Genomic DNA, 27407 nt, shown 5'->3' on the forward strand with positions numbered 1-27407 from the left:
TTGGCGTAGCGGTCACAGCTCCTTGGGGTCATCTGTGTCTGGTTTGAGGGCTTCTGATTTCAGATAACCACAGATCCCATGGCCACTGCATTACTCTCCTCTATGCTGGCATGGAGACCCCCTCCTCACTTTGCTGGGGAATGGAAGCCTGCTGATCCATCAGTAATTCCTGCTATACAGCCCACCACTGGGCACAAAAGGCCTGAATTTCACTCTCTCATTTTACTATGTTTTGTAACACCTTGTGCCTTTCCCTGGTGAATTAATGCAAAATTATACAATTCAAATACATTTTCCTATGAAAGTGATCATAATAAGCAGGAGTTATTCAGCTCTTAGTAATCACTACCTAATACTTTTGATTCATCTTATGCTAAACAACATATATGAGAGAGGGTTCTGTTAGATAACTGATACAGAAGTTCTCAGGACTTTATGGGCCAATGATCTACTAAATTATCTTTAAAGTATGCTGGGAAAAAGAGAAGCCCTCAGGAAGAAAAAAGGGTATTTACCTTATCTGAACAAGAAAGGAGGAGATCAGAATGTCAAAATTATAAATGTGACTTGTGCACCTAATGAACTGATTAAACCTGAGATATTTTCTCTCTTCATTTGTGTTTAGATATCAATGAGTGTGAGATCTTTGGAACCTGTCCCCAGGATTGTAAGAATTCCAAAGGAAGTTACGAATGTTTCTGTGCTGATGGCTTTAGGTCTGTGGGTGATCAACAGGGAAACCAATGTGCAGCCAATGGTACGCTTAACAGACAGCCTGACTGATTGCCATCTGTAAAAAGCAAGCCAACTGTAACAACTTTAATGAATGTAGGCTTTCCTGTTGTAACTGGGGAAAAAAACAAAACTCTTTTTGTGCAATAATAGATTATCTCTGGTTTACATGCATCCTTGTAGCCTTGTACATTCCTTGTGCAGGAATGTAACTACTCCCTCTCCGCTTCCATTTGTAAGAATTAAAATAATACCCATTTCTTGCAGGTATCTGACTTGATAAATACTCTAAAAATAGGTTGGGTGCCTGCCCTCTCCTTCCCTCCCTCCAAATTTCCTGAAAACAAAAGACTGCCTGTGCTGTGGTTATCAACAAGAGGCAGCTGCCCGCTAGCTCCCACCCCCGGAGGCTTTAGATTTTGTAACCTAAGTAATATATCAAAAGACAGTTGCATTAAATTGGTGCAAATCAAAGATGGTTTGCTGACAGATCATCATTTATTGTTCATGGACTGATGAACACGAACAGGAGGATTTGTAACAAGCTCATTTATAACTTCAATCATTAGTTCTCTCTCTTAGGTTAATGTCAGTGGCTGTGGTGTGTGTCAGTCATTCAGCAGGTAGATTCTGATTTGATTCAGAAAATGAAAAACAAAGAGCTGGAGAAAACAGAAAGGAGGGCTGACAATGGAACAGTAAGCACATATGATGATTGAAGCAGGGTTATGCTGTATATAAAAAGATACTTAGAGCTTTTAAAGGCTAAGTGATAAATGCTGAAGTTGTGTTGTATTCGGTTAAATAATATAGCCTTACAAAGAGGACACCAGGCACCCAGCCTGTTTGCAATAAGAATTTAAAAAGCTAAAAAGCCAAGAAGGTGTGTAAGAAATCTTATGGAAAAAGCCATAAAACAGTTTTCATGATTTCCAGTCCAAAGGCCTGAACCTGCAAACACTTACTACTGGGCTAAGTGATTATTATGGTGAGCGAGTGCATTCACGTCAACGGGACTAATGATGGCAGTTAACACTAAGCCCAGCAGTAAGCAAATGTAGGATCTGCCCCAGTTTTGCGGACCCCAAAGGACTGGATAGTTCACATGAGACCAAGTAAGTATTTGTTCTGTCAGGTTCTTATCCAAATAGAACCTCTTAAACTTTAATTTAGGTTTGACCACTACTAATTTTCCCCTGCTTCTCTTTTGAGAGTACTATTGAATCCAGAGAAGTAAAATCTATTGTTGCTTTCCAGGTAATCCCCCATTGTTACTCCTGCCAGACAATGTGCGTATTCGGAGATACAATATCTCATCACAGCAGTACTCTGATTATATTGACAACCAGGAGCACATCCAAGCTATAGACTATGACTGGGATCCTGAACAGATAGGCCTGAGTGAGTATATTTGAAGCTTTCATACTTAACCATGCAGTATTTGTTTCAAACTAGTGTTTGGAGGTGAGTTTTGCTTTTTAATTAACAATCAAACTAGATTAGTTAACGATCCTCGTGGAATGGATGTATCCTTCAGCACACCACCTCCCTCATACCTATCCCCGCACCCCCTGTCAGTTCTTTTACTACGTTTAGTCAGTGTGTTTTGTTCTGTTCTGTTGCCTCTTTCTTTCCCTTTCATTTTGTACCCAAGCACATCGTGACTTTTATGGCAGGGTTGTGGCTGGCCCTTACTGAGTGTGCAAGAGGAGCAAGGGGCACTTTGGCACCCCCAACTTCGGGGCTGGCCACAGCTAGTTCCTGCACTCTTCTAATCTCAGGAAAGCATCAGGACAGCAGTAGTCTGCACTCATGTTTCTCTCCCCCACCACTCACCCCCAGGGGGAAAAAGGCAAGTGGATCCTCATGTTCTGTCATATGCCCCAGTATGACTGAACTCACCCTCTGCCATGTGTGGCCCCTGCATGGGCTCACAAGTTCCTGCCTGTCCTGTGCAATGAAATAGACATCAGAGGTAAGGTACTGACTCTTGCAAAATGTGTTATGGCACCTTTAATGACCCCAGCTGTACATCTTATCCAAAGTATATAGTTTAGACTGATGATTTTAGAATTTGTGCACATTTTCCTATATTTTGCATTTTCATTGGGGCGGAGGAGGGCTGACATTCGAGTCTCGTAAATAGAAATATGTTAAATTAGTATTGCATATACCATGGTGATCTCATTAGGGGTAGGATCTTCTAGAAATGAGTAAACATTTCAAATGACTGCACAATGAAAATGATCTTTGAATTTGTTGTAGGTATTGTATACTACAGCACTTTGGGACATGGCTCTGAGTTTGGATCCATCAAACGTGCTTATCTCCCCACATTTGATAGCAGTGGAAACAATCCTGTCAAGGAAGTTGACTTGAATCTGAGATACATAGTTAATCCCGATGGTCTAGCTGTGGACTGGGTTGGGAGGTAAGCAAACAGAAAAGTTAGGAATGACTTGGAAAATATGATACATATATGGACATGGGAAGAGTCTGAGGCATGAATCACAGCTTAGACGTGCAAAATCCAGTCCCTTACCTTACATACCTTAGTCTTACATCCTGCCCAAGCTGTCCTCTAGACTGAGATGGGAGGTCTCAAGGTGGCCCAGATGATGCACTTTTGTATGCACTTTGCTTCTTTGTTCAGAAGCAGCATGTGCCTCAATCTAGCACATGTTGCTGATTGCATCCTATGTTCTAGCTAGCTGCCTGGGTACTGTGCATATCCCAGCTGGCAGATGAGTCATGTTTAGATGATAGTGCATAGGCCACTATGTTTGCTGGACATTCTTCCTAGCATTGTATTAAGAACTAGTGAAAGAGCTTGCTCTATGGCTTCTGCAGAGGGAGGAGGCTCCCAACCCGCTTTCTGTCTGTCTGTCTTCTGACTGTCTAGATTCTTACTTGGTTCCTATCACTATGGTGTACGAGTGCCACTCAGAACAGAACAAAAGCAAGAGTTAAACATAGACTAGAATTCCCTCGGAGAGTGCTAGAATTTGAAGTGTATGTGAAAGACTGTCTCCTCTTCTTCCTTCAGTTTTCTTTTTTAGTTATTGGGCTAGAGAATTTAGTTTTGCTCTTAATCCTGAAGGTGGTGAGGTCTGTGGTCATTTTTGCTCCTCTGGAAGAGAATTCCTCGATCTTGCACCCATTGTGGGGGAAGCTTGGCACCTGCTCTCATGAGTTTGACCTCTCTCTGAGGCTGACCTTTTCGTTGTTCCCGTGGTATGGAACTGTTGAAGGGAGGCTGTGGTCCCTGAGTAGGACGTGTTGTTTTAAATAGCTTGATCCAATGCCATGGAGTGCCTTACAGGTGCAGGCAAAAATCTTAACATGTACCCAGTGTTCTGTGGGGAGCCAATATAGTGAGTGGGGCACCAGCTGACGTGTTCTCAGTAGCCAGTTTCATTTTTGAGGTGGGCTGCTGCATTTTGGACCAGCTGAAGTGTTTTAAGGATGATGCAATCATTCCAAATACAGTGAGTTGCTGTAACCCAACTTGGGAGTGACAAAAGTCACAGCGACCAGGTCAGTAAGGGAAACACCCTCTTGCCTCTATAACAGGAACAAAGCATTTTTGGCAGCAGTAGCTATTTCAGCATCCAGAAAGGAGTCTGAAAAGAACATCAGCCTATGAACCAGCTTGACTGAAGATAGACTCCCTTAATGGTGGGAGATAGCATGGCAGTGATTATCTCTGTAAAATGTTTCCCTCTCCCCTCAGAGCATGTTGTGCTGGTTACCAGGGCAGGGCAAAGACAATCTGGTTGGATAAATGAAAAGCTCTGCTGGTTGTGACTCAATGGCTGGGGGGAAAATGATCTCTTTGCTTCCGCCCTGGCTGTGTAATAGCGTTGGAGGAAATCCTTGTGCTGAAAGCCTTAGACTTACACGGTCACCATTCACATTCTCTTACCGTCAGCTTTATCCATGGCAGGGCACCAAAGAACCAAGGTTATCTCTGAGGGTAGTGTGGGCTGGCTGTATTTATGTATCAATGTCTCCCCAGTTGTGAGCAGGTGCAGACAACCTAGCGGTAAACACACCAGCATCCAGTCTATATGGGCAATTCTTCTATTACTGGCAATAGAATTGTACTGGTACTAGAACAATGGCAAGAGATTTAAATAAAAACCCCCTCAGTATATACTTAGTGTATTTCTCCATGCAGCTGGAGGTGTGATTGCAGCTGAGGCATGTACACCTGTGCTAGCTTTAATTGAAGATGTGGTAGCAAGGATGCTGGTGTAGTCTGAACCAGCCCGCTTGAAACCCTGGAGAGGTACGTGCCTTGCTAGCCAGAGCTAGGGTCTGTGCTGCCACCTCTTCACTGCTGTTTTTAGCAGCACTAACTAGATTAAAGCTAATGCGAGTGTGCCTACCTGAGCTGTGCTCACACCTCAGACTGCAGTGTAGACATACCCACAGTGTCTATACACTGACATAAGGGTCAAGTCACTTAAACTTTTGTGCCTCTGTTTCCTCATCTGTAAAAGAGGAATAACAATACTTCCTGGCAATCAAAAGGTGGTGATGAGGCTACATTCATATCTGATTGACTCAGATAGAAGACATTTTATAACTGCTAACTATTATTTTGTTTTATATATGATCTTCATTGAGATAGCTAAGAAGATTAACAAAGGTATTATAATAAAGATTAGCTAAATCCAAGGAAGAGCAAACAGAACTTTGCTCATGGGGTCTGAAAACTTTTACATCAGTTGCGATACTTAAAAATTCATAAAAGCCTTTGTTTCTGAAAATGTTATTGTTAAACAGTCAAAATATAGAGTGGAGCTGGGCCCCAGCAAGCCAAACAGATGCAATCACAAAGAGTTACCAGATTAATTCAATTGTAAATTAATTTTCAGTTTTAATTAATTAGTTTTTTCTTCCCGGAAGACTATGGCATCTCTGAAGATGCTCATTAGCTACCTGCAATGCCTAAATGGAACAATAAAACCTCACAGTAGGACTTTTGTCAAAGTTATTTGACAGGGAACAAGACCAGCTGCAGAAACTTCTGCACAAAGAGAAACCTCAGTCATATCCCTAGATATAACATTTCTCAGCACTATCCCTAGATATAACATCTTAAACTTTTTGCAGCATTTTAATTCTATCTAATATAATTCAGGCATCTTTACTGGACTGATGCTGGGACAAATCGAATTGAGGTAGCAAAGCTAGATGGACGGTACAGGAAGTGGCTTATCTCCTCTCTACTGGATCAACCAGCGGCTATAGTTGTGAATCCCAAGCTTGGGTAAGCATTTCAGGACTTCAAGGAGTTCTGTGACATAGCACACAACACGCTAGACAAAACACAACAACAGGTTACAGGAGAGCTTTTACCTTAATACCTGAAAAGACTGAGGAAGACTATGTGTTGCTGTTGATGTCCATACAAATTTCAATTTGCTTCAAATTTCTATCCATGCACTGACCGCAGGGAATTTTTAAATAAGGGAATGTATTTCAGGGTCAGATTTCAAGAGGGGCCTGGTCTGGTGTTACACCAGAGGCTCAGAGGTCAAACTTCTGTGTCTGAAACTGTAGAGCCTCAACATATGACACTGGTTCCTTAGCATGCCTATTAAAGATCTCTTTCCTAAAACTCTGCCTGCCTATCATATTACTTATTACTGACGAAACAGGAAAAACTGTGGGAATATTTTCCTATTTATTCAGGCTACAAAAACCAAAGAAACATCATAATCATCCTTTCTTTGATTATTTGTTTTGGCCTAAACCAGTCACCATTTTGTATTCAGCATCACATGACACATAAATAAGGGCCGATCCAGCAAAGCACAGTTTTTCCCCACCGCCTCTCTTCTTTTGTGCAGGAGGAGTAAGTTACTTCATCGCTTTTTGGGTGCAACTTAAATCTTCTCTTGTGCTTGACCATCTCTGCTGGTGGGCTGGATGGTGGTGCCCTGGCTCCACCTACTCCTTGTTCCTTCCCATCTCCTCCGTAACCCCTTGCTCCCAGGGGACAGTATCAGGCACACGGCCCTTTCTGTGCCCAGAGTTGTAATCTGGGCAACCCTAACATGAATGCACAGAGGTGGGGGGAGTCATTCTCCTGTACTCAGCTGCACTAGGGCAAAGTGGAGGTTAGCCCCTAGGTGGTACCTTTAAAGTCAATGGGGCCACATGTTGGAGTAGGGGCTGCAACATGCTTGTTTGCTGTTCTGCACTGGTTACCTTTGCAGCAATTTTCACTATGTATTAAATGGGAAGCAGTATAAATACATTGGCATGTGTAACATGTGGAGGTAACGCATGGCATGGGTCAAACACTCAGATGGAGAAAATTGGTGTAGGTCCACTGAAGACAAAGGAGCTGTGCTGATTTATACCAGCTGAGGCTGGTGCCCAGTGGAAGCTGCTGAAAACCCTTTTTCCTGAATGAGCCTGTTCGAATTGTATCTGTGACTGCCCCCTCCACCTGAGTGCTCCAGATACAGAATCTCTCTTTTCACCTTTATTTTCCAGTTTGTTCATTTATAAAAATCTGCTTATCTGTTGAGCTCTGTATATGTTTTTCCTGATCCCAGTCTGCAGATCAGGAGTTACCCAACCACTGTTTGTTGAATCCTACAACTTAGTTATTCAGTGATGTCCAAGAAAACAACCCCAAGCACCAAATTCTAAGCCATTTTAAATTCTAGTTATACTCTTGTAGGCTTATGTACTGGACTGATTGGGGGAGGCAGCCAAAGATTGAACGTGCCTGGATGGATGGACAGCAAAGGCAAACGCTGGTTTCTGAAGACCTTGGCTGGCCCACAGGCCTTTCTATTGATTATCTGAACAATGACAGGCTCTACTGGAGCGATTCTAAAGAAAATATTATTGAATCCATGAGACCTGATGGAACAGACAGAACCACTGTATTACACGGAGGTATGACATTAGCATGAATATTGTATGTATTTCTGGTCTGTAAAATAAATGTGAATGTAGGGCCAGATTTTCAAGTACTCAGATGTCATAACTGGGGCCAAATTTTCAAAAAAGCTCAGCTCCCAATTAGGCACCTTATTAAGAACAAAACTTGGTTGAATTTTACATTCACTTTGCATGCGGGTAATGACTCTACAAAGCAGTGGAGAATTAGGTCCACTGGGATTAATTTGCATGAACAAAACAGACAGGGTATGGCACAAAATGGTTGGATTAGTGCTATTTTACGTGAGTTGTTACTCAATTTGCAGGTACGGTAGCCTACTCCTTTCAGTCATGTGATGACATTTCCATCAATACAAATGCAAGTGGTTAATGAATAAAATACTTGCTTCAAGAAGAAGAATAGTTGGCTCATCTATGATACTAGGTATTCTTTGCTAACTGATCATTATTTTGTTCCTTTGAGAAGTCAGCAGTCCGTACAGCCTTGATGTCTTTGAAGGCCATTTATATTGGATTTCTAAGGAAAAAGGCGAAGTCTGGAAGGAAGATAAATTTGGAAAAGGAGAAAAGGTGAAAGTGCTGACTGTAAACCCTTGGCTCACTCAAGTACGCATCTATCATCAGCACAGATACAATCAGTCAGGTAATCACTAGTCTTGGATGTTCTGTTCTCTGTCATCTGGAAACTGCTATCCAAAAGCCGTAACAATGTCTTCAGGTAGCCTGGGAATGAGCAGATCTCTCAGCGCATGAAGTACATATTATGAAAGCATAAAGATAGAACTGGGATAGACAAGTGTATTAAATATATATAGTGGGGGGGGGGGGGATATATAAAATAAAGCAGGGTTAAACAGAAGAACAGTACATTTCTCTTTTGGAGAGATTTAGTACAAAATTATGACTGAGTCCATTTTCCCCATCCTACAGCTCCTATGTTGGATGCAGCAATAACTTAGGCTTGCACTCCAAAAGCACAAAGTGCAGATCACTCACTACTACCTCCAGCAGAGACCGCCTCTATCTAATGCAATGGCAAGTAATGGCAGGGATGCCCAGAGACAGTTCACAGTACTCTAGCATGCTCCTCCTAGAAGGCTCATCTGCACTACACACCAGTGTTTGCAGTGTGTAGTGTACTTGTAGCTACATGTCTCAGTGAAAGACTCCAGCAGCAAAGAGAGTCTTCAGCTGCTCCCTGCTGCTAAAAACCTCTCGCTGTGGTGAGGAAAGGCTCTGGCAAGGGGAAGTCTCCGGCAACGCGGAGCTGGTGGAGCCTTTCTCCACTTCCTCCCACATGCCAGAGCCTTTCCTTGTGGCTGGAGTCTTTCCCTGCAGCAGGGAAGAGCGCCAGCAGTGGTGAGCTGGCCAAAAGAAGCATGCAGTGTAGATGTACCCTTAGGTGACGTGCTCCATGGTGCTCAGGAAATGTGGATGCTCTGTTTCTTCACCTCCTTGTGCACTCTTGGTTCTCGAGCTACAATTTAGCCCTTACAATGAATGTAAAAGACGACAGACAGAAGATTTTAATATAAAATACAATATTTATGAGTTGCCTGGGTTGTTTTACATGTAGAAAAGCACTCTGTTTAGAGTTTATTACTGTAACAATCAGGAGCAACTTTACTGTTGAAAAATCCCCTTTCTATGTCTCAGAAATGCTGCTAGATTGCTTCTCCAGTTAACCTTTGTCACATCTGCATTTCAGTGCCTAATCCTTGTAAAGATGTCTGCAGCCATCTCTGCTTGCTGAGACCAGGGGGATACACTTGCACTTGTCCACAAGGGGCTCGTTTTATAGAAGGCAGTGCCACGGAGTGTGATGCAGGTAGAGTGAATTATCCAACTGCAAATGGAACCATTGATTGAGTAGTATTTTCCTTTAATATGTAATTCTGATTCAAAGGGGGAATGTATATCTCTTTTCCATGACTGATAAAACAGTCTTGAATTAGAAATACAAATTGGGAAGAAGGTGCTTCTGTGATTAAAGCAGGAAGCCAGGACAGGTGAGTTCTATTGCCAGTTGTACCACTGACTTGCTGTTACCTTGGGCAGATCACTTATCTTTTCTGTACCTCAGTTTCTTCATTTGTAAAATGGACATAATAACATCAACTCTATAAAATTTGCCAGGTTTCAGGCCCAGCTGTGAAACAGGCCATGGCTCATGAAAACGATTCACCAAGTGTACTGCTGTCTCCAGAGAACCCTGAATTTTGTAAATCAGATTTGGATCTCAACTTTCTGACTGGCTATTGTCTCCAATGAGTTGAACCAGAACTCCAGACCCAAACAGTCTTGAACTCTGGGGAAGTCAGAATCCAAATGTGGATATCAACTTTGTAGCCTGTGACTATATCTGTTAGGTCCTGTGTGCATTACAGCTATAGCCCGGAGACCAACTTACAACATGGTTACAGATGGCGTGTAACCTAACCACTAGAGCTGGTAGCAAATTTTCCGGTGGAACATTTTTTCCATAGGAAAATGCCAATTTATCAAAAGCAAAATGTTTCACAGAAATTTCAATTTTGGCAAAATTTTGTTTTTTGGGGAAAAACCAGAACATAGCATTCCAAATAGGTCTAAACATTGTCTTTTGGCCTTTTCAGATTAGAACAGTTTGATTTTTTGTTTTAAAATGGCTTTTTGTTTCAATTAAAAAATACTTTGATGTTTACAACAAAATAGGAACAAAGCATTTCAATTTTATCAAAACATTTCCATCAACCGAAAACAAATTTTCTTTTAAACTCATTTTGTGGGTAACTGGAATTTTTTGTTTCATTCTGTTTTGGAATGGAACAAATTTGAAATCATGGAATTTTGCATGAAATAATATCCAACTCCCACCCAGCTGTACCAACACTCTAGAGGTTGGCAATCCAGGGTGTTGTCCTGGCTGATGGATATGGTTGGCATCAGCTATGCTACAAGTTTCAGCCATGTGCAGCCAGATTCTTTGATTCGGTTATAAACCATTTGTGTGTATACATTAGTTTAAACGGGACCTAGGAAAATGAATCTGTGTTTGACAAAATGCAGATTTTGTTTACAGTTCTGCTCTTTTTTATCTTGTAAAAATCAGTAAACATTTTTGTAAAGTACAGATGAGACAGGAAACCAAGCTCAAAATATATTGAGAGATCATTTACAAGTAAGTGGCAGATAATGCAAACCTTTTAAACATAAGAATTCAGTGCTCAGTTGCAGAATTGCACCAGATCACACAATGCTTTCAGGAGCACCTGGGAAGCACAGTTGCTGTGCTTTCCACGAGCACCCATCCACAGCTGGTACAAAGAGGTATGGGGCCACAAGCATGCTCCTATCTACCTCTGTCCTCAGTAGATAAGATGGAGGCAATGTCCAGGAGACACTTGCACTTTGTGTGTGAGGGCTGCCATTTTGCTTAGCTGCTAACTGAGGTTCCAGATGTTCTCTTCTTTTTGCACCCATGGAGTTTAGGTTATAGCCCAGTCTGGTTGATAGCACCTCATCACAACAAAAAGTACAGAAGATGAGTCAAACATATCCTAGTCTTCTTTGCACCTTGATGGGCAATGTCTATAATAAAGTAATCCTTGTGACACTACATCTGGGTTACTTCTCTACAGCTAATCCATCTGCAGGACTAAGAATGAACATTGGTAAGACTGAGGCTATGATAGCAGAGGGAGGAGAGCCCACCATGAAGGATATTAAAGGCAGAGAGTTTAGAAGAATGAAAGAATGTAAATACCTTGGTCAATGATTGCTGGTAATCGTGCCCTCCCGAGTCATGCCCAACATTGTACCAAAGCTGCTTTCTGCAAATGGTGGGAGCTGACAGCAGTTATCTGTGATTAAAAAAATTTAAGTACTGGATCATTTCCAGGCAGGCCCAAGAGATATTTTAGTTTATCACTGCATCTCATTAGTAACTAGCACTAGTTTGTTTTGTACTTTGGAGCAAAAGCTTTGCAAGTTGCTTTAGCTACATCTTATGACAGTGATTTGCTGTTTATTGCTCACAGCACTTGCATTTGTTACTCTTCATTAAATTGCTTTAAAATATTTTGGCCAAGGATAAAAAAAAAAAAAAAACAGGTCAAGATTTGGTTTGGAAAAAAATAATTGTACAGCAAAAGGTATTTTACAATATTAGGCACAGTGACTCAATTTATTGTTCCTCTTTGGAACTTTGCTTTAAGCTTTTCTTTACTATGTAAATACACAAGTTCGGCTTAACTATTTAATTATCATGTCTGTCAGTTTTTTTTTTTTTTTTTTATCATTTTCCTAAATTAAGGCCTCTAGTCGGAAGCATGGACTTAGCCCCAAATCTGGGATTCCTATTCAAGATAAACTACCATTGACTTGAGTAGGCATTTTAGTTGAGTAAAGGTTTCAGGAATAGACTACCTCCTACTTCTAGTAGTTAAACTTTTATGGCCCATATAGTATAGCTAGGTTGTAAGCGTGAGGAAGAAAGAGTCAAAATGCATCTTTCATTTATAGGCAATAAAAGCATAGAGGACTCAGACCTTTTCCATAATATTTATACCATGCTTTTTGGTGTGTAGATTTCCTGAAATTCTATTTTAAGTCCACTAAATTTATACTTTAGAGAACCTTACTCTCTTTTTGAAGATCTTAATTGGTTAAATATCAAAACATCATAAGAATCTCTGTGAGTTTCTCTTTAAAAACTTATCAATCCAATGCACCTTCGGGCCAATTCAGGCAAATGTTGCAACCTCAGGAAGGGCCTGAAGAGAGGTTGAATGCTAGCATGATGTTTAATGGGCTCCAATGCTGAATAATGGGGAGCCTGAGCTGCTTTGTGCTGACAGAGCATTACGGAAATAACAATTTGAGACTCCTGGGATTTGGGATTTCTCCCCTTTTGTCATTATCCTAACTGGGCACATCGTAGGTTCCCTTATCCTGTTTAAAAGCAAGTTTCCAATCATGATTGCCCTCATTCTCTCAAAAATAAGTGCATAATTTCTGGACAAATCACTTAATGCCCATCAAAATCCCCCAGGTGGCTTGAAGAGGAGTTTGGACAGATGAGGTAGGATAATGTTGCATTCGGAATTTTGAGCCCTGCAGGCAGGAAACAAGAGATTTGTTTGAGCTGACCCTGCTGTGTCCAGAACTTTCCACTTTCCAGTGTTAAAAGCAGACACTGCAGTGTCCAGAACTTTTCATTTACATTTCTTCATTGCACATGCAAGAGAACATATGGAAAACTACACCTTTCTTGTTGCTGCTGACCCATTTTTAGTGAATATTATGCAAGAACAGAAGTTTTACCTGGATTAAAAATGTTATTTTGGGCAGATAGTAAATATAGTAACAACCTACATCCCTGGCATTAAGAGCAATATTTTAAAAAAGCTGCATCTGTGTTAGACTTTGCAAATGTCAGCACACACTCAGTTGGGGGGGTAATTGCATGCACAAAATTACAAGCCTGGTTGAAATTTGGCCCTAAAAATACATTTTAAATAATTTGCATGGTAGCGTATGCTTTGCTGAGTATGGCTTATTAACACATGCATGGCTTTCAATTTCTGCAGCCATTGAATCCCCTCCAACAATGCCACCAGCATGCAGGTGTATGTATGGAGGAACATGCTATATTGATGAAAGTGATCTTCCCAAATGCAAGTAAGTCAACATTGTAATGATCGTAGGTCAGAGATTGCTGGTGTAGCATTACAGTAGAGTTCAGTTCTTCAAAATGTAGTTATAATGATGCATTAACAGAAGATCTAACACACTGATAATAACATATTTGTAGCAATGGTAGGAAAAATGCACATGACCATAAACATTAACAACTAAGTAGTTTGAAACGAAATGGTTTGGAAAGGAATAAAAAAGCCATAAAGATTTCCAGCACAAGCTACAAAATAAAGGTAAATCTGGTGTAGAGGGAGGAAAGAATAGTAAATGCACAGAGAGATGAGCCAGTAGGTGCTGCCGATGCTCCACGGAAACCAAATTTCCAAACTTTAATTACTCTAGTTTCTGACTCAGCATTACTGTGTCTATTTCTAAGCAGATAACTGGCATATTATCTTTACAGTCAGTGAAACATGTAATTACTAAGAAGTGAATTGAACTCTACAGCCTGTCGGTAAACATTACAGCATATAATAATAAAGCTTACCCACTAGACTTAATAAAAGACAGACAGACAAACTGTCTCCCTTATATTCACAGGTGTTCTTATGGCTACACGGGAAATTATTGTGAAATAGGATTGTCAAAGGGAGTGCCTCCTGGAACAAGTAAGCTTCAAGTATATATTAAACTTGATAACTGAGCTAAGGCATGTGTAATATCAGTTTAAGGTCAACCTTACACTTCTGACAGGGCTCTTCTTAACTTGGAGCTATGCTTGCTTTAATGTTTACTTACTCTTCTATCTCTGGTAGCAGCAGTAGCAGTGTTGCTGACAGTCATTCTAATAATAATAATTGGAGCATTGGCAGTTGGAGGATTCTTTAACTACAGACGGACGGGCTCCCTCTTACCAGCACTTCCCAAACTCCCAAGGTATGTTTCACAATGCAGGTTGTTGATTGGAGTCTGTGAATCAGATGTTTACATTTGTGCCTGGATGTTTCTTAAGGATATGATATATCTAGTATACACTAGTTCTACAAACACAAGGGAAGTGCAGGTTAAAGCAATTCCTAAAGATTTCTGCTTCCAGTTAATAACAAAGCTCGTTATATCTGACAACAATGATTACCATATTGTCACACTACTCTGGGCCCCAAATTAGTTTTCAGATAAATAAATACAGATTTCAGATAAATAAACTTCAGAAAATAAATATAACAGGCTTTTTAACTGATCTGATATCAGACTGGATATTCAGTTCAAAGAGATATGAAAGACTGATGATTAAATGTTTATTTTAATTATTTTATCAAAGTTTGTAAGAATACAACTTTGGCAAGTTAGTTACAGAAACTCTTTAACCATTAGAAGGCTGAGCTCTTCTGTAATGTTGCAATCACCTGGAAGGAATGCTATGTGAGTAGGAGATGCAGATGTGCCAAATACCCACATTTCATGTTTATGTGAGACAGGAGACCTCTGTCAGATCACTGGCCGCCTCAGAAGCACAGCAATCCAGTGAAACTCAACTTCATGAATTTTTTTTTAAAGTTTGACATTTTAAAGTGAAAGAAGGGAGATGAAGAAAATACATCTAAAAAGAAGGGGCTCAGAGCACAAGCAGATTTTTAAACATCTTTGAAAATATATGTTTTATTTAAAACATTTATTCTTTTTACCTTTCAAATGAAAAATTGGTTCTAGAAGTATGTCAGTGAGAAATGACAACTTTAGCTTTCAGCTGCAGCACAAAGCAGTGTGTGTGTGTATGTGTGTGCGTGCTACACTACACATACAGTGTTTGAACCAGTGTAAATATAGTGGGTTCCAAACCATTATAATTAAGTCAGTGCAACCTGTAATGTGGACCTGGACCTAGATATATAAATAAAAAAGTGTTTATACTGGTATACCAAAACAAGCAACCCCCACATAAACACTCCTATATCTATTGTAACTGCATCCACACTAGTGATTGCACTAGCTTAATTATATTGGTTTCTCAGCTGATACAGTTAAATAAGTGCAAAAACTGTTGTAGACCACCCCTGAGAGAGAGAGAATATTAGACTTCTACCTGTTGTTTGCTGACAGTAATATTCTGTTTCTGCGCTGTTTCATGGAAATGATCATTGCATCACCAGATATGAAGTGAAAATTTTAAAACACTTACCAGGCTTTTACCAGTGGCAATTTCCCTGAAAATGGGGTCCACTGAAATCGAGTTCTAAATCATATTCCTCTAACTAGTGATTCTCATTTTTAAATCTTTTTCCATGAGTATGGCTTAGTGCTAAAATCTGTCTTTGCCCAACTCCTTTTTAAAAGGCTCTCCCTCTGTAAAACACTGTTTCAGTGCATCTGGTCACATCTTGTGTTAGCTGGCAGTTCCAGCAACTAGAAGAGCCTGCTATGGACATCTAAAGGAATTCTCTTTTTGCTCAATTCATGGGGCTTGTCTTTACACTAAAATAATAACCTGAATGCTGCTCCTAACTTTAATCCAGTCCACACACAAAAATCCTTATTTGGAGTGTGGTGGTGCTTTTTAACTTGGAATGACAAGCCCATCAGAGGTTCTAGTCTAAAGCTCAAGATAGCACAATTCATTAGCTATTAACACAACCACTCTGCAATATGGACACAGTCTGGCTGGCTCCACTTCAGTGCCGCTAGTGCTCCAGTGCTTTCTCACAATTCTCCTGAAAGGACAGACAAGTTGTCACACAGTTCATTGGGAAACAAATCATAGAGCGGCTCAGCTTACTGCAAAGAGCTATGGGATATGCCCTCAGAAGTCAGTGCCACACATGAGTGAGGTCAGTGCCAGTGTGGACTGAGCAACTTTAATGTTATTCAGAAGCGTGGCTGCTCTCCGTCAAGCAAGGTTATCTTGAGAGAAGTAACTCAAGTGTCAATAACCTGAGTTAACTCTACAGTGAAGGCCTGTGTTTTAGGTGCTGAAGGTCTAGTGTTTGACCACTGCTAATATCTTCATGTGTAAGGTCACAGTTCCTATTACTTAGAACTGACACTGTTCTTATTACCTGATTTCTCAGATCGCTCATACAATTGCAAGCCTAAATTGCACCTGCAGTTATCACAATTGCATGTGCAAATTGGGCATTTACATGAAAATACCCATGAGGAACCTAAATGGTTAATTGTATGCACAGACACCTAATATATACACACAATTGCTGAAATTTTATCCACCAGTTAGATAGGCAATGGTAATGTGTACGCATTGGGTGTTCGTGCTGTGGAAATCTGGCCCTAAAGATTTAATAAGAATTGTATTATTGAATAGTAAAATGATTTCAAAAGACCATGGATTTACGAATTTGTCAGGAAAACAAAATTGAAAATAAATCTAACAAAATTGTAGTCAGCATCCTTTTTTTTAATGACTCAGTACATCTTATATAGAACCAAACCCTGAGTTTCTTATTCCTTACTCAAGGCAGAACTCCCATTGTGTTCAATGAGAGGTTTGCTGAAGTGAAGAGTGAATAAGGCTTCTGGAGTTGGCCCATAGAGAGAATAAGTTTCAAATTTCTGAGCAATGATCACACAGAGCATTTGATTTAAAAAGTTACTGTCCAAATAATTGATTTTTATTTTTGAAGTTTAAGCAGTCTTGTAAAGTCCAGCGAAAATGGCAATGGGGTGACGTTCCGATCTGGAGCGGATGTGAGTATGGACATCGGTGTATCTGGTTTCGGAGCTGACTCTGCTATCGACAGAGCAATGCAGATGGTATGGCTCAATTCCAAAATGATATTTAACATATTTCTTTTGTTTTGTTGTTTTGTGTATCACACGGAAGCATTTTGTACAGAAAGACAATGAGATGATAAAAGCACTATAGAATAGAAGTGAATGCTGAAATTTATTTCCAGAATTAGGTTACTCTAAAGAAGTGAAAACAAAGACTGTTCTCTGAGAGAATATACTTTTATCAAGATTTATGCGGTACAAATTAAATTAATTACTCTGGAAATGCTTCAGTATATGGTTGGGGAATGAATGGGCACTTTAGTCCTGTAATACTACAGATATTACTAGATCTCCGTGCAAAGGCCTTAGAGTCCTTGGGCGTCTTGAAGAACGGATCAAAATGTGCAAGTTACAAAGGTTCCTGCCTCCCGCCCCCAGTGATGTTATACGTAACTGAGGCTTCAGATATATTATTCAGAACCAGATACAAGAAATAAAACTTTGTGCAGCAGGCTGTAAACTTGTGAAATTCACTGCTGCTGGAAGTCTGTGCAAAACCTGGATATTTCTGTTGGTTTTTGAGACATGTCAGATTTTATCCAGGCAGATGTATTGCTGTGCCTGAGAAACAGCACAGTGTTTTGAGGCTTACATGGCAAGATTTTGCTATGGGAAAAATTATGATTGACCCCTGCAGGCCCTTCCACCATCATGCAGAATCCTGGGCAGACTCACTTCCTGCTGCCCCTTCCCAGCTTCCTTGGGTTCCCTGTTGCAGATGTACCTTTCTTCAGGAGTGCTTTGTCTGTCAGCTGTCCCACTCCTCTCCCTACCTCCAACCAGTCTTCTCTCATTGAGTGAGAGCCAGAGATCTCCTTCCTGGTCTGGCTCTCACTGAGCCAGAGTCAGCCCTTTTAACTTCTCCCTCCAGATTTGACACTTACTGCAGGTGTACCGGACGTGAGGCTGATTGCGCCCACAGGCTCTCATTTACTTGCAGACCCAGTGTACCACTAGTACCGCTAGTCCTCCAGGGCCTTCCCATAATGCCCCCATATGCCCAGAAAGGACAGACAAGTTCTCCTACAATTCACTGGGAAAGAATTCATAAAGTGGCTCAGCTTACTGCTGAGGAAAAAACCGGAGGGCTTTGTCCCGAGAAGTCTTCGTGCCACACATAAGAGAGCTGAGTGCCAGTGTGGACACAGCAGCTCCACTTCTATTTCACAGTGTGGCCACTCTCCCTTGAGCCAGCCAATGCAAGTGCCAATACCCTGAGTTAAATTTGCAGTAAAGACATAGCCAGATAGTTTGTGGCTAGCTAAATCCAAAACAGAAAGTCACGTATCAAGATGCTGCAAGACTCTGAAACCATTCAGACTGGATCCTCTGCATCACTATGGTCACTTGAGAATCCTCCAGTGCTGGGGGAATCCTCAGGTGCTGCAGAGCTGCCGTAGTGATTGCTGTACCACCCATACCTTCCTGGCTGCTGGAAAGGGATTGTGACTGGGGGAGGAAGGGTTCTAGTTGTGGCCAGGGCAAACCTATCCCCCAGCAATACATGGCAAACCAGAGCAATGCTTTGGGATCATCAGCATTGTTTAGAGAGGCCTTCATGTTGCTCTACTCTGCCCCAGGGGACTAACCCAGCGCTCAGCCAGACAAACATTAAACACTGTTTCTGTCAGCATCTTTATACATCTGCCTGGAGCACCTTAGCCACTGTTCAGGCCTGGCACAGTATGTGTGAAGCAGCTGCAATTTATACTTCTTGCTTTGCAGAAATGCAAAATGGCTTATTTCTACCGTAATTCATATGTTTTTAAATGAGCAGATAAGCTTGTGTTTCTTCTGCAGAAATACAACAATCTCCCTGATGGGGTAATGTGAATTGATCCTATTCTTTAATATTTCAGATACTAATTGTCAATTTGTATGTCATTTTGAAGCCTGTACGGTGAAACGTCTGTTTGGGGATTATGCTTCCTTTGACATTTCCTTGCTCTTGAAGGCTTGATTTGTGGAAGCCACCCTGCCTCTTTGTAACACATTTTGAGTACATTATTTAAATGTTTCTTTTTTGCCTAGCTATGAAATGGACTGTGAGCCATCATTATGTGCTCAGGATTTGAACATGATGTACTCAGAGGTGATCTTGTAGACAATTAACAAGTTATTGTGTGGAATAATGCATGGTAAAGTTACACATTGAGTTTCATCTGTGCCAGATCCTGGGTATATTTTTACAAAAACAAAAATGTATTTCTCCCTGAGGTAAAGGATTAGATTACGAAGTGCTTTCAGTGTTGTTTGTGTATTATACTATGGATTTTTTTCACAGAATGAAAACTTTGCAGTGGAGTCAGGGAAGCAGCCAATCACATTTGAAAATCCAATGTACACAACCAGAGAAAGTGGAGCCTGTGTAGTGAATGTAGCTCAGCCTACATGTGTAAGAAAGAAATTGAGTGTTGCTTTTCTTCCTTCATTCTCCTTACGTACCTTGTTCCTCTTCGATGCATTGGATCTTTCTTTCTCCAGTTTTGTTTTTTTCATTATAATATCCTTCCTTGTCTTCCTTTTTCTTATCATTACTAGGCTCTGTATAATCCTTTGTAACCATTTTTACAAACAGGTAACAGCATCTAATAGCGAGGAAAGTGAGAATTTTGAAAATCCTGTCTACTCTGCTGCAATATCTACTAGTGCACAACAACCACCAGCAAGTACAGACACGGCACAGGTAACACAATGGTGCTTTAAACAAAATGTAGAACAGTGCTAATTCATTGCTGTTTTGTTCTACGTCTTTGAAAAACCTTCAGCGCTGCAAACCCAGAGCACTGTTTTATTTGTGGTCAGTGTTAGGAAATCTGAACTCTCACACTTAATGCAGAGAAGATGTGCAATATAATTTTCACTTTTCATAAAATAATGAAATTGACACATCTCACTGCACAAAGTCCAACTAATCAGGTTTTATATGACAATAACAAGACTGCAGTTCATCCTCTCTGCTGTTGCTATTCCAGCATGCAAGCTCTTCTTCAACCTTATGAACAAGGATTTTGGCAAAAAGCATCTCTGCAAATGCAGATCAGTGTCCTCTTCCCTTGTCCATCTCAATAGCCCACTCCATGTTAGTCTATTTACAGTCAATGCAGAGTTTGCCTCTTCATTGCCCATGAAGTGCAGAGATCATGCTATGCAACTGCTCCACCCAGGCACAATTCCAACACTGCACTGCCGTAGGGATTAAATGGTAATTTAGGGTATGTCTGCGCTGCTGCTATAATTTATTGAGTTTTATTTCTTGCTAAGACTGTTTCAGCCTCAGATGGCGTCACATGTTCTCTCTGTTTCTCTTCAGCACTGGCTATACTTGTGACACTGAAAGTGCATTTGAATGGCAGCATTTGTACCTCTACCATGAAGAACCTACCAGGGTTTCCATTATAACCCTCTCTTTTCAGGGGCTTCTATCAGCCTGGCAGTTGCAGTGTAAGAAGGGAGCTCCTCAGCTGGTGTAAATTGCCATAGCTCTGTTGACTTCAGTGGAACTATAACAACTTTCACCAGATGAGGCTCTGCTCCTCCCACCCCTCACCTCCCATCCTCTCCAGAGAAGTGATATTTTTTAACAAACATTCATAAAAATTCCTACTCAATTATACCTGCATACAAATAGTAGCTCAATTTTTCATAGACAGCAATGCTAGCATCTGATCTAAAATAACTGAAATCTGATTCACTGCAATGAAAATGTGAGCAAGAGGTTTAGCCATTGTGTAGTCTAATCATGTTTTTATTATTCCACTTATAACCATAACAGCATTAAAAACTGCAATTTCATGCATCGCCTGCATACAGGACACTTGTTTCAAGGATTGTTGAGTATATTCAGTGTTGAAGATCAAAGAATCTTCTCATCTAGGCTAATCTTGTGATTCCTGGAAGTCACATTATTATTTATGAGACTACATAGAAGCAAAGACTATATTGCCTTACATTTTGGAGAATCGTATCTGTTCAGGCCATCGCTTACATAAATTATCCATTAAGGCTCACTATGAATTTCAATGGGCATGTACCAGAGAATATTTTGCTGGCTGCATGCCCGTTGCTAAGGAAACGATAACAAAGTGCATATTACTGAAGTTTTCCTGAGAGCCAGAGGAAGTCAGTTAAGGCAGTAGGGATGGGGCTTTGCAAGCTTATCTGGTGAGTGGACTGAAGGGCTGAGTGCTTAGCTTAGGTGCTAAGTTACCCTCCCATTGAGTTGACAGCATGCACGAGAAAATGCTGATGCAGCAGAATGATAGAATCCCTGCTTCTCTGGAAACTGAAGCTAAGAGAAATCCATTTAATGACTTCAGTTAGTGGTATGGCTTTTATTTACAGGGCAGCATTCTTTTAGGTCCTGATTCTAGAGGTTGCTTTTTTGTGACTGGACCCCAGTGCCCATGCAGAGCTCACTGCAGGGATTTGTATCCCTGTATATACTTAAGTGTTGATCAGTCGTTATTGTAACTTCTCATTTTATAATTTCGCACCTGGTTTTTCTTTTCTATTTGATTTGTGTGGAGTCCATTTGTCGTGTTAGTCTCCGTGAATAAATGTTGTCATTTGATCTGCTGTTGTCTTACCTTGTGGAAACTGGTTTAGTTAAAATAACAACAGCAATTGCCTTATTAGATAGAAAACTGGACCGGAACCCAAGAGAACAGGGTTCTGTTCTCCTGCTACCAGTTTTCTGTCTTGTATGTTTAGAATATGAGTTCTTTGAGGCAGTGTTTGTACAGTGCCTAGGACAGTGGGTCCCTGGTTCCAGTTTGGGGCCTCTACTGTATTACAAATAAACAAATAATGCTAACCGTAAAAGGAGGGTGATAGGGAAATAGTCAAAGATGAGAATATTTGAATGACTTTATTGAATATTAAAAGGTACCATTAGCCCGTATGGTGACTTAAAATAAAAATTAATTGGGTGGTAGTGAAAACCAAATTTATTTTCCCTGTACTGAAATGATCCACTGAATTTCATTTTGTGGTTGGTTGATTAGTAAAGGATCAGAGGCAATGTGAAGAATAATAAATACTAGCCATTTCCAATACAATTTGTGAGTTCATCTGATGTTTTTTTTTCTGATGTGCGTTAAGAAAATCCCAAACAAACAGTGCCTACGCTCTCTTAAGGAGAAATTAAATTTTTAGACACTTTCACTGTGTTGTTACGTTTTTTGTTTCTTCTTTTGTGGATGGGTTGTCATCTTAACAATTGTCAAAGCACTTAGAATCTGTGATAGGCTTTAAAAAAATTAAATCAAGAAAAACCAATTAAAAAAATAAATACATAAATAACAAAATGGTGATGGGATGAACATTTTGTGAATAAAATCCCTTTCCTGATATAGCCAATAGAAAATGCTATTGAAAACCCTTCCAACAATGGCATTATCATTTTGCAAATAAAATGGGAGAAAACTGTTCAGTTAAAGAGTTTATTAGTAAAGTTCCATTATTTTTATCTTTCAGGAAACAAAGTGGAGTTTCTTCAAAAGAAAACTGAAACGAAGCACTAATTTTGAAAATCCAATCTATGCAGAGGTAACTTTTAATTGTATCACACTCCTTCTCAGTCTGCACTTTTCACCTCGCTCACGAGAGGGGTTGGTTCTTGTGATATAGGAAACATGAATTAACATTTGTTTTCATAGTGTAAAGACTACGGGTAAGACTCTGGCCTGTATCACTAAGAGGCACAGCACAGAGCGTGCAGCACGGGGAGAAGGATCTGAGGTGGTTTTAAAGCCACAGTGGCAACCTCCCAACCTTAGGCTGTTTTTGGGGCTGATGCAGCAGCTGGCATAAGCCCCCAGAGCTATCTAAGTTACAACCCCTCTGGGCTGCCCTGTAAGCCACATCACTGCCCAGAATCTCTGAAGAGCTGTAAGCTGTGGCCCTGCTTCTAGCTCTCCCCTGTATCCCTAGCCTACCCTTGGCATGCTTGTGAAGGGGTGCTCATAAGGCAACCTTACAATGATCTTCTGTAGTGCCTGCATCAGGGGATTTTCCCATGGCTGGATATAGGCTTTAAGGGCCCTTTTACCCAGCATAAAGGGGCCGGATCAAGAGTCTCACACTGTAGGTAAAATTGTCAAGAGTTCCTGAGTGATTTAGGAGCCTAAGTCCTATTTTCATAAGTGATTTAGGCATGTAGGGGCTTAAGTATCATTGAAAGTAAGTTCTTCTCAATCACTTAGGAAAATGTGACTTACACTCCAAGTCATGTAGGTGCTTTTGCAAATTTACCCTGTTTGCCCCGTACTGTAGGAGATAGGAGTGGGAATTAGTAAAGCTAAGGACCCAGTCCTGCAAACACTACTGAGATAATGCCTGCTTCATAAATAGTGCCAGTGACCTCGATAAACATCTACAGTAGCAAGTGTGTGTTACTCATTGTTAAGCACAATGGGTGGTAGCAACTGTTGGCAGGATCAGCTCCTATTAGTTTAATAATTCAGTGTTTGCTCAGCTTTGCTTGCTGAGGTGAATTCAGTGTTTAAATAATAATAGGTGGGCTGGTGGTCAAGGGTGCTGAGTATTCACGCATCTCATTGACTTAACAAGAGCTATGGGTGCTTAGCGCTTCTGAAATCAAACCTATAGTGAATGGTTAATGTTGTGATTGTTTCAGATGGAGAAGGAACAGCAAGGGGACACTGAAAATGCCTTTCACCCCTCTCCTTCTCTGCCTCCTAAGATTACTCTCAAGAGAGACCCACCTTTAGCTTATACAGCAACAGAGGATACATTTAAAGACACCGCCAATCTTGTTAAAGAGGACTCTGTTGTATAACTAATTAATCAGTTAAGGAATAATTAGTGGTCCATTTGCACATATATTTTTTATAAACAGAAGGAAAAAGGTTCACATTCAAATGCTTTATAAAAAATATATGCACCTTTTAGCCGATAGCTAGAGATGTCTGTTGAAGCTATGCCTTGTTTTTTTTGACAAATGCCAACTGCTATTTTTATGAACAATTATCGTGATGTACTATATGTATATCTTTGCACTGAAGCTGTCTGAAAGTAATGTTATAAATATATTGTACATTTGTAAATTTTTGAAAGATTATCTTGTTTGTTGATGTAGCTAATAGAAATCTGTACTGAATTGGTTGTTGCATCTTTAGGGATAAATCTATTATATAAATGATTTTAACTAAAAAAAAATCAAGGTAAATATAGAGGTTTGCTGATTTACAGAAACTTTTAGAGCATGTATTTATAACAGCACCTGCTTAAACATGTATGGGTGCTTCGTATGGGTCTCTCTCTCTGTATATCTCATATTAAACAAAAGATGGAAAATTCAATACAGCATATTTTGGCTGAATAGCTTTCTACACAGAATGTTGTTCTTGCAATATCTTGTCTGTTTGAAATCGAATAATTCTTCTCCAGATCCATAATATATGTACTTTCCCGCTAGGTTCCAATTAAAAGATCCCATTAACAGCATTCAAAGGAAGATTTGATATATTTAAATTTTAGTGCCATTCAGTAATTTCATACTTAATTTAATGGGGGTTTTCTCCTGATCATCAATGGAATAACTCTGTTCTTGGCTCAAGTCTCTGGAAGTCACTTGTATTATTAAATGAAGTAGCTAGCAAAGTACAAAAAAAGCTGGTAAATTTAAAAATGAACCAGCTTTTTTCATGTGAAAAATTGAATTTTTATTGACTATTTATTTCCTGAGGTGGACATTAATAGAAAGGGAAACAGTTTCTACTGATGCAATCTTTGTAGGTCATCTGGTTATTTCCATAACGTTCTATCAGAATATACTGTACATGTTGTTAGCTTTTCCATTAATTAGCCAATTTAGTTTCCATAACATTCAACATTTGAGGAAAGTCTAAGCACCACTGCTGGAATGTATACTCTAGTATGTTATTTAGCATTCATGGCTAGTTATTCATATAACTGCAGATTCCTAAATTTATAATCAATGAGACGTCTGCTGGTTGATTGTTTTATACCTGAGTTCTCAAAATATATGCTATCCCTATTTAGAATGCTTGTTGTAATGACGTTGAAATGTATTTTGATTAGAAAAGATAACTGGAAAATGATGCTGCTGAATAAATCTAATAAATGTGTTATTTTATCAGATTCTTAATCCATAAATTATTGCGTCTAATGCATCATATAAATCTGTAATAATCTGGAGTTTTCAGTTCAGTCTGAAAAAAGCAATGCTTTAGAGAACACTAATAAAAATACTTAATACTTTCCAAACCTTTGAGCCTAATTAAATCAGAACTCTATTGAAGTCCATGTAAAGCATGAGATGAAAATTATTCCCATTTAACATATTAATACTCACAACGTCCCTGCAAAGTATGACATTATTCATGGTTACAGATTGTGAAACTGGGGCAAAGAGACTAACTTGTTGGAGGTAAGAGAAGGAATAGGTGTAATGACTAGGATTAGAGGTGAAAAGTTTCTGGTTCCCAGGCCTGTGCTCTGACTGCACAGCTCTCCAATTCCAGTGAATCACAGGCAGTCAAACTCTGGCTTGTACGCTCCAAAGTGCATATGATACTAGTAATTATATATAGACCTCCCTGGACAAAATACATGCAAGTTAATGCCTCCACTATCACACTGCTCACACTATTGTTAATATACTTCATGAGTTCCTATCGTGCAGTAATAATCTCTGTTCTGATGAGGACAAATGCATGTCACTGTGTTGGTCAGTGTAGGTGTATTAGAGTAACAGATACTTAAAATCACATGCACGAAAATGGGATCTCAGACACGTGTTTGCTATGGCTGTGTTAAACTCCACCTGTTAAATACATTGGACACCTCCAATCAAACAAGTTCAAACAAATGTCTGCAAGAGTCAAATTTTGTCTCCCTGAATCCTTGTGGTACATCTTACTTCTGGAGTCACGTATTTTTCTAATAATCCTGTTCTGTGGGAGTGCTAGCGAAATACCTGGCCAAAGAAACACAGTGTGACAACTGACCTTGTACCTGGATGACATGGCTCTTCCTGGTCTCTGTGTGCCGAGAGAGAATAGGGTTTGCTGCACCGGCTTTATTTCTCCTCCAGCTGGAATAATATTGGTGTAGCTGGCACAGCTTTTGTGTTGGTTTTGAAAGGTATCTTATAAGGTTTCGCTTTGCGTAACACACCCAGTGTTGCTCGAGCCAAACCTTATACTTTGATCTGTTCCCAGTGATTCATGTAACCCATGCGGATGTGATCATGAATTGATTTTAAAGATGGGGCAGAATTGCATATGAGCATGATTCAGAAGATGTACTCCATTCACACATTAGTTGGTTGCAATTTTAACTTAGTGCGTGAGTGCATCTCATTCCCAAAGTTGGCTTGTTATGTTTGTGGTACTCGGTGTGTTGGTTACCGATGTTTATCAGTGTAGGCTGAGTGCGTGTGGCCCTGTGTAGATGCTGTCCCAGCTCTGCGCAGGAAACTGAGACGGCTCTCACGATCGAATGAGTCAACACAACCACAGATTAGCTGAGTAACGAAGGCGCCCAAGCCAGGTTTATTGCGTGCGGCACAATGAGAAACGACTTACAGAGTATCTCTGGGTCAGTTTCATATTGGCGGCGTTACAATGGTCTCGGCCCAACGGCGGGATTTTCCGTTATCCCCTAGACCGGACACCGGTATTCCCTCTGACACCCTCTTTTATACACTGTTACATGCACTTTCGGTCTGCCCCCTTTCACGTAGGTAGTTGTCACCCTCCTGACGTAGTCTAATACCACCTTTTTCCGTTGATTGGCTGATTTGGGCACCGCCACTCCATGTATCATTTCTACCCATCAAAGTGTCATTTCAGAGAGTTAGTATCTTGGTACCTCTTATACCCATTACATATTTTAGTAATATTTTGGTAGTCTTATAACCTTGCAGAATCAGCACTTTCCTATACCAGTCTCAGTTAACTTGAGTGACCCCTTATACTTCTGTTCACTCGGCTTTTTCCATTTAGGCCTTAGCCTGTTTTACAGGCCTTAAGCTCTCACTTCTTACTACATTCCCCCACTTTTTGTCTTTTTATGGGGAGGATGTTTACCCATCGTCCCAGAAAAGCATAATGCATGGACTTAAAGGTAACCCAGTGGGCTAAACACTGATATGTGGTCACCTCCTTTGTTGCTATCCATACATTCATGCCCCATCTGTCCCTTAGTCTGCACATTCCCTCGTACGACTGATGGACAGATTTTATTCCCAATTGTTTTTGGTCCCTTATGGTGGGCATGGGAATGTTAGGTCCAAGACCATTTAGTGGGGTTCAGTAGTTCATGCTGTTGTTATAGTGCTGATACTTTGT

The 27407-nt window shown here is 40.2% G+C and overlaps 1 protein-coding gene across 6 annotated transcripts in view; it reads left to right on the forward strand.

Annotated features, from left to right (window-relative positions):
• The window catches only part of LRP2 (LDL receptor related protein 2), a 163331-nt gene extending 138142 nt beyond the window's left edge, over positions 1–25189 (forward strand). For 2 of the 6 annotated variants that reach the window (XM_067549286.1, XM_067549291.1), the window contains 15 exons: positions 626–757; positions 1990–2133; positions 2998–3163; positions 5882–6010; positions 7436–7656; positions 8126–8305; positions 9371–9490; positions 13233–13323; positions 13882–13949; positions 14097–14217; positions 16917–17046; positions 19352–19462; positions 19646–19753; positions 22546–22617; positions 23708–25189. In XM_067549286.1, coding sequence (XP_067405387.1) covers positions 626–757; positions 1990–2133; positions 2998–3163; positions 5882–6010; positions 7436–7656; positions 8126–8305; positions 9371–9490; positions 13233–13323; positions 13882–13949; positions 14097–14217; positions 16917–17046; positions 19352–19462; positions 19646–19753; positions 22546–22617; positions 23708–23869 — 1955 coding nt within the window. In that variant the 3' untranslated portion in view covers positions 23870–25189. The remainder of the gene's footprint in view (positions 1–625; positions 758–1989; positions 2134–2997; positions 3164–5881; positions 6011–7435; positions 7657–8125; positions 8306–9370; positions 9491–13232; positions 13324–13881; positions 13950–14096; positions 14218–16916; positions 17047–19351; positions 19463–19645; positions 19754–22545; positions 22618–23707) is intronic. The other 4 variants (XM_067549290.1, XM_067549288.1, XM_067549287.1 and 1 more) reach the window with 4 other exon arrangements.
• Positions 25190–27407: the final 2218 nt, after the last annotated feature.

Source organism: Emydura macquarii, unplaced genomic scaffold (assembly GCF_026122565.2).
Source record: "Emydura macquarii macquarii isolate MOO-44397 ecotype Brisbane River unplaced genomic scaffold, CSIRO-AGI_Emac_v2 contig_1253, whole genome shotgun sequence".
In the NCBI taxonomy this organism is placed as follows: Eukaryota; Metazoa; Chordata; order Testudines; family Chelidae; genus Emydura; species Emydura macquarii.